The sequence below is a fragment of the Hylaeus anthracinus genome, unplaced genomic scaffold (genome assembly GCF_026225885.1).
Source record: "Hylaeus anthracinus isolate JK02 unplaced genomic scaffold, UHH_iyHylAnth1.0_haploid 12002, whole genome shotgun sequence".
In the NCBI taxonomy this organism is placed as follows: domain Eukaryota; kingdom Metazoa; phylum Arthropoda; class Insecta; order Hymenoptera; family Colletidae; genus Hylaeus; species Hylaeus anthracinus.
Genome location: NW_026534349.1, coordinates 12,929,513 through 12,942,405, shown reverse-complemented (window position 1 = coordinate 12,942,405; position 12,893 = coordinate 12,929,513). Strand labels below are relative to the sequence as shown.

Sequence of the window (12,893 nt, the reverse complement as noted above, 5' to 3'; positions counted from 1 at the left end):
TCATTCTCATCGCTAGTCTAATAATTATAATTTACAACAGGTGTCGTTGTTCGAAAAAACTTTCGAATTGGATAGAAAAATATTTGACGTGGTACTAAATTGAAAACTCGTGGTAGGTTTAGCGTTGTTAAAACTATCGCCCTTGCGAGCAGGCGTATATTTCTTCCTCGAGCATGGTTCCTCCGAGTGGAGGTAGAACGACGAAAATTGCGAGAGTTCTCTTTAACGCGTGTTTAGGCGACGCGCGATGGTCGGGCGGCGGGTTCGAGCGCGTTCGTAGACAAAGCGAGAGTCGTGTTCGTGGGGATGAAGAGAAAAAGAGCGCGTAATCTAACGCCCTGGCGAGGACCAGGTCGAGAAAGCGCAACGTGACCGAAGGAGAGAAGCTAGGGGTGGCGAGGAGAGAGGAGATCGGTAGCGGTTGGTTATACCGGATAACAGAGGCGAGGAGGACCGCGTGGCTTCGAGGGGTGGCGAACCCCTGAAGGACCCTAGTCGGTAGCGGTGACCTCCTCCCTCTTTTTCCCTGTCTCCCTGGTCTCTCTTCCTTTCCAACCCTGCCCCCTCCACGATTCTCCGTCATCCCTGCCGCGACGACACCAGAGCACGATCATTGGTTCACCGGTTTCACGCAGACACGAGGAGGCACACGCAGCTGCCACTGGCTGTCTCTTGTTCCACGGCCGGACCCGATCGTCCAGTCCGGAGGAGAAGCAGCGCGCGTGCAGTAGTTAGCACGCTGTCTAGCACGCGCGGTATACACATATAAACGGTTCCCTTTGTAACGATACATCGCGTACACGGTGGTTACCATTTCTATTTAACCGTTGGAACTGTTCCCGGGGCGATATAACGACGCGTTTCCGTGTTTTCGTGGGTCGCGAGAAACGCTGCCCCTTTGGTGAGACTCTCTCGTGACTACCACGAGTCGTGCGTCCGTCGTTCGGCGATTTTCGTGTACGTTCGTCGACGATCGTCACCACGGCCACCGTCATCCGTCGCCATCTTGACGGTCCGCCTACCAATCAACGTCAACGATCGCGCACAGAGCGGCTGATCGTCGCGAACGGAGAAAAGTACACGGGGCGACACCTTTCGCCGACACCGCGGAACCCCGTCTTTCGCACGTGTTTGCAGAAAAAGACGCGTGCGACACGGCGTTTCCGACCCGTCCCGCTGTTGCTCTCTAATTTACAACCCCCCACCTTCCCTGTCACGGGTGTGCGCGACGGACGGTCGATTTATACGAGGCGCGTGTGTACGTGTGACGTTTTGAATTTGAGTCGCGAGAAAGTGGTGGCGTCTGCCGGGAGGCCCACGCACACATCGTTTTTCCAGACTTCGTCGCTGTGCTTCCCTCCCACCTCCAGACTGTTACGGCGTCTCTTTCGCTCTTTGGTGTGCCTGCCGGTCCCCTTCTACATCGCTAGCCCACAGTTCGCAGGGCGTCGCACGCAGGGCGGTACCGATGCCCTTTCGACCTCCCGCGGTCATCGAGAGTACGCAAGAGTGCTTCCGTCGCGCGACTCGTCTCGTAGATTCTCACGTATCGCTCCATCGCGATATCGCTGATATTAAACCTCTTCCGTTGGCGAGGCTCGCCCTTTAAGATACGAGGAATTCTCTTGTTTCTCCTCGGCTCGTACCACGCACGTGTCTCGCACGTAAAAGAAAAAGGAAAAAATCGAGAGGATCCGAAAGAGGGCGATCGAACACCCTGGTGGATCTACAGTTTCCAGTTTTTGCCGCCGCGCAACTGTGTGCGTCCTCCATGTACCACCCACGTGCGCCTGTTTTGAGTATCAAAGTGTCACCCATGGTCCTGCAAGCCGACCCGGCGAAAAGCATCTAGTCACGCGTTTGCTACCAAAGTAAACGAACCTGCCGCCGAGTATCGCGACCAAGAAAATAGGTTTCGGCTGTCGTTCGCCGTAGAGAAAATACAAGTCGAGGTGGAGATACGTCGTTGCGCCTGGGACGCGTCTGGTTTAATCGAAGACTGCTTACCGGGGCGAAGAATACGCTTACGCCATCCAAAGAACAGTTTAGTATCTCGTCGGCGATGAATAACGTGAGTGCGTCAGCGGTGGAATTATGAAGAGGAATCGGCAACGATAGAATTACCAAGCGGTATCATCGAGGATGTCGTAGAGGGACGTTATCGCTTATTGGCTTGAGTGTGCGTGTGCGTGTGCGTGTGTTCGATAGGAAGGAGACAACGGATTCAGAGGTTAGGATGCCGCAGTGCGCCGTGGCTACGTGCCGCAACAGTCATCGTAGAACCCGCGGTCGTCGTATCCGCTACCATCGATTCCCCCAGATACCGGAAGTGCGCTCGCGATGGGTGCGCGCGTGCGGTCGCGTGCCCCTCTCGAATGGCGACATACCGTTCAACATAAAAACGGCGCGCATATGCTCCCTCCACTTCACCAACGATTCCTACGAGAAGGATATGGAGCACCTTGTGCTCGGTCTTCCTGTGCGCAGTAGGCTGCGTCGTGGCGCTGTACCGACGATCGGCGTGCCGGTGAACGTGCAGCCGGTCACCAAGATGCTGGTCGAGGACGCGAAGCGCTCCCTCCTCAAGGTCACCCATGCGAAAATGCTAACCGGACAGAAAGTGACCGGCAACAACGGACTGGCCGACAGTAAGCAGCAGCACCATCAGCCGGCCACGGAAAGGCGGCAGCAGCAGCAGCACCAACACCAACAACGTGCCAAGAGCGGCGGCAATCAAGTGAACCAAGAGCAAAAGATGGCGGGCATGGACGTGCTGCTTGCCCTCGGTCTCAAACCCGCGCCACGGTGAGTCGTTTTAACCACGGTACACGGATCGTTACGTTTCCGATGGAGGAATTCCAAGACGAATCTGGTACCGGAAGCGATAAGAATTTCTATCTCCTTTCCTACGCTATCTCTCGCAACGAACACTTCTTTTGTTTAACGATATGACATGGCACGATCGCGGTTGGATACGGGGAACTCGGAAGCGTGGTTTGTTTTGTTTCTTGGGATTCGAGGGGTCGTATAAAACAGTTTGAACGTATACACGTATTATTGATATGCTCGTCTAGGAACGAAGGTAATCCGTATTATTAGTCACCCGTGCGTGTTTACGCGGTGTATCGTTTTCGTCCTCTACGAAACGACCGCTCTGGTCGGATTAGCGATGGATAGTGTTGGAGATACACTGGAAAACTTTAGAATTTTTCTGACACTGATTACATTGTTTCCACATCTCTTGCAACAGACAAAATGGTACTGCGATTACTTTTGTAATAATCTTTCACAATTGACAGGTTGATCGTCGATCGTAACCTTCATTTGTAGTCCGCAATCGCAAATCGATTACTTGTTATCTTTCGGAACCAATTGTGGTTGATTATTCAATAATCGTAGTATTCGATAATTATCGAGTATTCGGTAAGCATAATCACGCAGCTTTACGATAGCAGTATTGTTATCTCGCGCTGACAATCAATTACCTCAATAAACAATAAATTGGCCGTTTAAAACGGTAACACTTGTGGTTACGATACGTTTGGTTTGCGCGACGACCGACAACCACCGAAGACCTTTAGCGCGACCTCTGGTAGGAACGGAGCATTGATCCACAATCGCGGATCATTCGAAAGTCTCGCTCGTTTCTCGGATAGTGTGCGCAACAGAAACTGTAGTACCGTGGTGAAACTCGATGGCTCGTATTTTCACGATTTCTTCTTCGGGTCTTTTGGTTCCAAGGTCTTCTTCGGCCACGTTTCAAGGTCACGTGTTGCTTCGACCTCGTAACGAAATCACGCATGAAACTGAATAAAATTGTTGGTATCGCGTTAACAATTTCAGACGATGCTACTAATTAGAAATTTGATTCTCATTCTCAATTATGAAACACAAATTCATACCGCATAAGCAGTGGCAATGAAGGTTACATCATTTTTTACATGGACAAAACAGTTATTACATGATTACAGTTACGAGGAATATCACTCAACTGTAACACGCCGGCTTTTTTTTTTTTTAATGAAATTTTGCATATGAATAGAGCATTGAAGAATATGCATATCTTTTTGTAGTGGCTGATATTCATGATCAGAGGGTAAAAGTTACCATTAAAATCATAGATGGAACATGTATTTAATTAAATTTGTTAATAATTAATATATTAGGTGTAGAAATTAATTCTGTGTCTCTATATTCAATCATTTATAACTCTAATTTATACAGATATACTTACTCGTCATTTTGGTACAGTAAATTACCAACTTCCTAAGTCTTCAATCTGATCTGTATTATGAACCTTATATTACCTATATATTCACCTTGAATATCAGTCACTAGAAAGTAGTTTCGTTAAATTTTGTTTAGAAATACGATTCAGAAGGTATCAGATATCGGATGAAATTAATTTTGTTTAAAAATCGTAATAGTGTAAGCAGCAACAGAAATAATTAACTTACACCACGATTGTACACCCCCAGAAAAGTAACGTATTAAACCATAGCACAATCTTTTATTCGTTATTTTTTTTTTACTATAATGACTCGCTGCAATGCATTTTTTACTTGATTTCGAATGGGTGAATTGCAAGTACAACGTGCATGAGGCTAGGTTATCGCGTTAAATAAAATTTTCCTGAGTAAGTGAAACACTGGTGAATTGGAGAACGCGTCTTTGATGCGGAGGAACGTCTTTCTGGGAATACTCTCGCCTACCGCGCTAGTTCGACCAATGAGATCCTGCGTCTTTATCTTCCTACGACGCACGTGCAGATAATTCTTCTTCAACGTTTACTTTCGTTCTAAACGCCTTTTCAAACATCTTGTTCCATCCATTTTGATTACACTGTATATCTTCAGGATTTCAGTCTTCCCACATTGCAATCAACCAATTGATAAAAGCAATTTTGTTTTTTCAACCAGATAATTTATATCTGCTTGGACCCGGTTCTCTGTGCGTTCGTCGTTTTGTGATTTATATCTCCTTTGCACTTAAATACCAATTTATTTCCTCACATACATTTTTTTTCCGTACTTCGAATAGAAGCAAGTAGACTTTTAGTATAGCATTATGACTAAGGATAATTAAATACTCCTTATTGGTTTTAAAATCAAACCAGAACATTTTTATTATTCTTGATCCTGTAGATATAGTTTAAGTTATGTATTTAATACTTTGTTCTGTACTTCAAATAGAAGCAAGTGGATTTCCAATACGATTTGAAATTATTTATTTTATTATTGTTCATTTTAAATTTCTTTATTGGTTTTTTATTTTAATACTCCTTATTAATTTTAAGACCAATTTGGAAATTTTTGTTATTCTTCATCCTGTATTAGATATTAGGTGTACTGGAAAGTAATGTCGTTTGTGCAATTTTAAATACTTGTTTATCACTCATCAGCTCGTTGATTTTTGTCGATATGGCATTGAAAATTTGCACACTAAATGGCAAAAGGCTGTTGATAACAAAGGCGATTACGTAATTGATTAAAAATAGAAATTTATTAAAAATTTCTTTGAATTTAATGTAAAAGAAACGACGTTATTTTCCACTCTACCTAATATATTTGAAATTATTCAAGCAAGGATCCAAGAATATAAAAAAAAAATAAAAAACATGTCGAATTGAGTAACCTCCTCCTTTTCGAAGTCGATTAAAAAAGGGTTCGTTGCTTAGTGAAACAATAAGAAATATCTTTGTTATCGATGTTGAGAAGTATGATATACGTTATCGCTTGTGTTATAATTCGAAATATGTACCCTGGTATAGTATAATAATCTGCTATTATACGTAGTAAATTCGAAATCTAATACCAGCGAAAGTGCATATTATCTACTTCCTCCATAGCTGCCAGTATTAAGTTATTTCTTTTGCTTCGCCTAGTTTAGCTAAAAATAAATTATAACTTCTCAACGATGACATTCTACATACTCAATTCAATAGAAACAGGCGATAGTCTTGAGTTCTTTTTTATTTTAAATAGTGGTACAGTAAGGCAAGACATATTTAACACTGTCTACTTCATTTATAAGATTTATAAATTATTTTTTGTTAGTCTTGATGTTTGAGGCAATTTTAAATTATAATGGTAGTTTTAACGTTGAGAACATTCTGCTATAATTGAAAAGTTTCATCTTCTTTTATTTAACTAATTTACATTTGACAAATTTTACTTCACAATCCTAATGCATCTAATAATTTGCAAGCGAACCTATATTTCAATAAAATAAATATCATTAAGAAAATGATTTGAATAAAATTAACAAACATGTGAATGCTTGTGAACAACAAACTCTGGATACGAAGAATTACTTATTTGTGTTTACTTTTGCATTTAATTTTTCTACTCCACTAGAACACAATATTTGTTACCTTTGAGTCTGGAAAGTATATTTCTAGCCTATTAAAAAACATCGACGAATAAAGTATACATAAATTGTTCTCGCTATACACAAAATTACCATTATAATTTCTACCACGAAATTCTGGAAAAGTCCTTTAATAAAAATCGTTCGGATTCCCCTCGAGCAATAATTTACCCAGAGAGTGTGCATAACAATTTTTTGAATTGCAAGAGAAATCTCTATAGTCGAGACGGATGGCCCGTTTTAATCGCGCCGTCCTTTCGCAGGACGACTCCGATGAAATTGCGTCGCGTAAATTGACGAAAATTGGTTGTCTGGAAAGGACCAGAAAACAATCATGGACGACTCGGCCATCTTTGGTGCAGAAACAGTCGACCAGGGTCGTCTCCGCGACAGCGATTTGACCTACGGTCGACCTCGAGCCGAGAATCGACCGTCCTCCTTTCGTCATTCCACCTTGTGATATAGTCGTCGTTTCTCGTAGAACGCCGCGTGATCTTACGTGGAAAAAGCGCAGAATCGGGACGAGTTTCACAGCTATCCTCGTTGGTTCCTCTGCACATCCTTGGACGTCCAAGGTTTGACCGAAGAAGCATTTGCATCGTGGTCCTCCGTTGAAGGGAACACGTGACTGGTTTCAAGAATTCCAACGCGGGCGAATCATTTTTATTGCCGGGGCCATCCTCTTGAATCCCACTGACCCCACCGGGTAGGGTTACTAACCATACCCTCTTCACTTATTGAAGGCAAATGCAATCTTTTTACGGGGCTATTCTAGTCTAGAGCGTCGATCTTCAGGTATTTGGTGATTTTTTTTTTCTTTAGATTCATAAAGACAGAATTGTCACGGGTTATTTCACACATAATTATTAATATTTCAGGATCATTCATAATTTATTTTTAGTGAAAAATTTGTCGAATACTCTTCTGGCTTTTTTTTCTTTATTCACAAGGAATTTTTGCATAGGGTATTGTAGATATACTTATTAATGTCTCAAGAGTACACGTTAACATTTATACTCGATTTTTTTTGTTTATTGGAATTTCTCCCGTATTATGTACAGGTCAATTGTTGCGTCTAACAGTTTTTAAATTTCACGGTATTAATGAATCCATCGATCGTTATCGACGCTGATTTCTCGAATACACTCAAGTCCGTTCACCTTGTTATCCTTCGAAATTGATGACGATTCGGTTTGCGGCTAGATAAACGCTTTTCCACCGTGTATTCATACAGTAGCTCGCGAAAGTATTCGAAAAACTTGGAACTAAATATTCAAAATTCTACTGTGATTTTGATAATGTATTTATTACAGTAATAGACTCAGATTTCACCAATTGATAGTCGGAGGAGTTTAGCATTAGCCTATATACATACAACACACCTCAAGTTCTGGAAATTTAACTTTAAAGTTCAGATTTCCAAATTAACAGTACGTTAATTATCAACATTTAATAACACTTTAAATGGCAAACTATAGAAATTTTAAAACTCCAATTCGAACCATTATAGTACCATTTCCATAGTTCCGAGCTAGCTCTAAACTTATGGAAATTCTGAATAATACAGAGTAAATTACTACTAAAAAATCTGAAATCCTTTTCAGGTCCCAAAAATTTGAATACTTCCAATCGTATACTTTCAATACGTTTCGCGCGATTCTTGCGGTTGATTGTACAAGACGAAATCGACTTTTGCCCATGACGAAATTTAAGGAAGACTTCATTTATTATGGAGAATTAACGAAGAGGCTACACGGACTACTTTTTCACAAACATGGCACGATATTCGAATGTTTTTCACGTCTGTATCTGTGCGTGGTTCGCAATACAGTGTGATACTACACAGTGTTACGAAATATTTGCACAAGTCGTTGATTAAGAGTACCACGGAGAATCGGAGAAATTTTTTTTCCTTCTTTTTTTTTTTTTTAAATTCTGCATTTATCGATTCATCATAAATCGCCGAGGTCGATGGAAGTCGACACGAACATTTGCCCCCCGTATTACTTGTACGCGCTGAATCACGGAAATGTGTGATGAAATTTTAACAAAATGGTGTGCCAGCGATCGTTTTATTAACCTAATTCAACCTCTGACCGATACAACGGCGTCCGAGAAAGGCCTTCGCGGCCAAGGACGAAACGACCGGCTCGGTTCGGGCAAATGCAATCAGCCTTGTCATGTTATCATCTAAAATTCAAGTCGTTGTACATCTCAACTTTCATGTTTTTTCAAAGTTTCGACAATCCATTCTATTTATCGATAATTATAACCGGTAAAATATTGACCGATTAAAAATATCTGTGCGGGCAAAGATGGGCAAAAACCATATCAGAATGATAAATAACTGTTTATTGCTTATTGAATAAAAATTGAAATTTTATCTGCAGAATGAAAGATTGGGCGTGGAAATTAATTTTATGCCTTTATATTCAATCATTTATTATTTACTTATTTTTTTGTAACTATAGTTTAAGTAGAAATAGCTACGAGTGAGTATATCTTGTTGATAGTTATAAATTAACGAATACAGAGACACAGAATTAATTTCTACGTCTAATATTTCACGGTGAATAAATACAAGCTTTATTGTTTGATCGAATAAACGTCACGAATGAACGGCTACGCGTTGGTTTTATTTGTGATGTACACGTGCGGATGTTTATGCATTCATGGCAGAGTGGAATTATGGAAAAATGTACGAGAATTTGCATAAATGCAAGAATGTACGAAACGCCAACAATAAAATGAATGTTACAATCTATAGAAATTAAAACACATTTTCGATCAAATTTCGGTTCTTTATGTGTATCTGTATAAAAAGAAATTTGCATAAACATTCGCAGTTTAATGATTTCTTATTCGAATGAAGAGTCGTCTGTGATTGTTTCATCATTCGTTCCAGTTCCAATAAAAAATATAAATCTAACTAGGCGAACTGGGGTACAAGAACGATTACGTAGGAAGAATGGTATTTATTTATAATTAGAAAAATAATAGAAAAGGGATCCTTAACGCTACCCAACAGAGATTTTATTCTCTAATTAATACAGCATACTAAGCTCTAAAAAAATACTTATGATTGCATTAGACGCGAGGAAGCAAAACGGTACGTTAGCGTCCTTGATTCTGTGCTCCATCGCCGTTTAAAAAACAAAAGTTAAGCAATCTTTTTATTCTTCGAACCACTGTTTATGGTATGATGTTCGGAATTTTTATAATACGTGTGACAAGCTTCACGGTTTTGAATATTAGTGGTAAATTTCGTCAAAATTGAATTTACCAGAATATCGGCTTAAAATACGTAGTTTTAAGTAGAGAAAAACAGACTTAACCCTTTAAGTGTTATGAACGCACATATGTTGGTCAATTGTCGCAAACATGACGTTACCTGTTGCAGGTTAACCCCTTCACAGTGGCTTTTGATTTCACCATTAATCGAATACGTTTTGTCAATTGTTACATTCCTTAAGTCTTAAATCGAAAGATTTATTACTTAAAGTGTTTTGCTGGATCTTTGTCATTCATTTTTATTTCAGCTAATTATAAATAAAATATACTCTCGAGTCACAAATTATTAGGACACATATGTCCCAGCAGCTGCGAAAGGGTTAAAAGGTTATCTAAAATTCATTTTCTTTTTTTTCTATAGTCTCTAATTTATTGTTCTTGTGAGTTTTCCCCCAAACTAGGAGCTTATTAGTCACAAGGAAAGCATGGAAAAATCTATTCTCGAGGACAACAATGATCCTTTTAAGGATAAAACCAAACTCTACTCGGTCTCGAGGAGACTTTGGTGTAACCTCTGCGTGGTTCACCAACGCGCTCGAGAGCGTCCTTGGTGCTCAGGGACAGCTCGAACAGGCGAGAACGCTCCTCCGATCGTCAGCGTCCGCGAATTAGGTCGAGAGGAACGCGAGCGGGGCGGGAGAACACGCTCTCTCGTAACCATTCGATGTCAATAATAATAGCGCCAGCCTTAGTTGCATAGAGGTTTCCTTCCTTCGTCTTCTTACCCTCCTGGTATGCTTGCGTCTCTATTGGTGCCTGATTTCCAGAAAATTTGAACAATTTCTCATCATCTTTAGGTTTACCTCAGGATCAGTCTCAAGCTAGGACGTTAGTCACGAATCTGATTATCGCTTTAGCGGTTTTTAATTCTTGTGACATTTAACAGTAAAACTATCGATACTTATATTTCTTTGCCACGGTACTATATCTTTGAAGATAGAGGGTGGAGGGATGAATCAATTAATGTATGTGTAACATTCTTTATTTCAAAACGTTGTTAATAATTAAGGACTCTGATTATCGCTTTTGCATTTATATCATTCTTGTGACATTTAACAGTGAAACAAAAATTTATATTTCTTAGCTACACTGCTATATCTTTGAAGATAGAGAGCGAAGCGGTGAATCGATTAATATATGTGTACCCTTTCTAATGTTCTTAGTAATTCGCATAGGCACAACATTAATTTCTATGTATAATAATAGAAATAAACTAAATTTGTGTGACAATGTACAGTTGTAGGATCAAAACCTTTTTCCCCATCGTGAAAGCCTTTCCAATATACTCGAACAAGAAACAAGTGTATTTCTCTCTCGTAACCATTCGATGTTAATAATAATAGGCACGACTAAAATCGACCTTTCCGTGGACTATGTCGCTCGCGGTGACCTCTACCCCCATCGTTGTTCCAATTTACAATTTTAGCAAACATTCTATCTTTGTGTGTTTCGATTATTTTTGCTACCTAAGCTATAGTACAGTATAGCCCGTATTTTTATGGTAAAGTTACTTTAAAATTATTTTCAACATACATTTTATTTGAGCTACAAGAAATTGAATGGAAATGTGATTTAAATAATTTGATTGTAACGAGGAGCCGCAATAATTTACCTAAAGACCGGCAAGTTGTCAGTCATTGCCCTAGAGTATATACTTCGCGCGATTAAAGATAGGTTGCTCACTTTGACGAACAAGCATAACCCGTTCTTGGCGATTTATTTTTCCTGGCATTACCTATAATCTATGTCCTATGCGTCGACAGACGAACGGGTATTATCAATATAATTGCAATCAATAGCAAACCAGTCTCCAGAAGGTCTTTCCAACAATTCTTTAGTTGTAAAATGCTTACATTCTTTGTTGAAAATTCTGAACATGAAACATTCGCTATTAATGTTCATGTGATTATTAATACTTGAGCAATTCGTTTTTTACGATTTTTTAAATTTTGACAAAATTATTTTTTTATACATTGACAACTTCATTACAAATTTAATTAGCCAACTTTAATATCATATAGCGCTAATGGGTTAGGAACCATGTGCCACGATGAATCAAACTATTTTATGAAAAGCTATATTTCAAATTTAAAAATAAACGATTTATTGGAAATTAATTAGCCAACTTTAATATCATATAGCTCTAATGGGTTAAGAACCATGTGCCACGATGAATCAAACTATACTTTAATTTCCAATAAATCGTTTATTATTCATGGATCAACATTAAATATTTTATTAAGTGCTTTGAGCCCAAGGAATGAACATGTCGCCTAGATTTTTACTATTTGAAATAAGTAAATTTATTTTGCGATTAATTCAAGTCGAAAACTTGGATCTATAATTAATATACACAGAGTAAAAAGCAAACTCCTTATTTCCACAAGAAAGATTTTTAGAGTTCATCTTTATCCATTTTAAGATATTTTATTTTCAAATCTATAAATAAAATTTGAAAAATATCACGAGGGAAAGTATTGCGTTTCGGCGTAGTACAAAGGTATCGCAAAGTTCGAATATGACAATAACAGTAACAGCAACCTCGACTAGAACATAAGAGCAGCGGACGGAGGACGAAAGCGCGCGTTCGCTTGCGAAGAAGTAGGACGCCGCTACAAGGTCCCTTGGCAAGTGTTTAACCTAACCTAACCTAGCCCAATCTAGGCGCGGACGCACACGCGCGCGCTTCTATCTGCTCGCCTCCTTCCCCCCCTCCCCCCCGTCGAGTCACCGCATTAACCGCGACAACCCCACCTAAGCTGGCCGACCTGCTGCACTCCGCTCTCTCCCTCTCGCCGTCTCTCTTTCTCTTTCGCTATATCTGTACGTTTCGACGTGATCTCTGTCTTCGTCGCTTAGACTTCTGTTCGTGCTCCACCGGTATTCACTGTGTACTCGCACGCCCCGTAGTCGGTTAGACGTCCTTCGTCCTATAACCGTAAATGCGCGAAAACTGGCTTCGCGTTCCGAGGAGTGGTGTGTACCGACGCTAACGGTTCTCGAACGGTCATAGAACTCCCGTCCGTGAAACGTGCGGTGGCTTCAGAAGCTGCCTCGGCTCTGGAGAAAGCGATGAAAAGGGTTACGCGATTCCAGTCGTCGATCCACCGACCGCGGTAACCGTGGCTCGATTCTCGTTCGATTCGCGACATCGTTCGCTCCTCCCTGAAAGCTAGTTTTTTTTTCATTCACGATAGACGAATGACCTTTCGTGACCTTTGCTGTCTCGCCAC

The 12,893-nt window shown here is 40.5% G+C and overlaps 2 protein-coding genes across 7 annotated transcripts in view; both read left to right on the top strand.

Annotated features, from left to right (window-relative positions):
* Positions 1-12,893, top strand: part of LOC128891815 (uncharacterized) — a 168,423-nt gene that overhangs the window by 74,372 nt on the left and 81,158 nt on the right. The gene's annotated exons all lie outside the window — the stretch shown is intronic.
* The window catches only part of LOC128891804 (titin homolog), a 59,946-nt gene that overhangs the window by 31,743 nt on the left and 15,310 nt on the right, over positions 1-12,893 (top strand). The window contains exon 1 of one of the 6 annotated variants that reach the window (XM_054151624.1): positions 614-2,805. The exons of the other annotated variants lie outside the window; for them this stretch is intronic. Within the exon in view, the coding sequence (XP_054007599.1) occupies positions 2,237-2,805 (569 nt within the window). The 5' untranslated portion in view covers positions 614-2,236. Of the gene's footprint in view, positions 1-613; positions 2,806-12,893 lie in introns of those variants that run through there. 6 annotated transcript variants of the gene reach the window in all.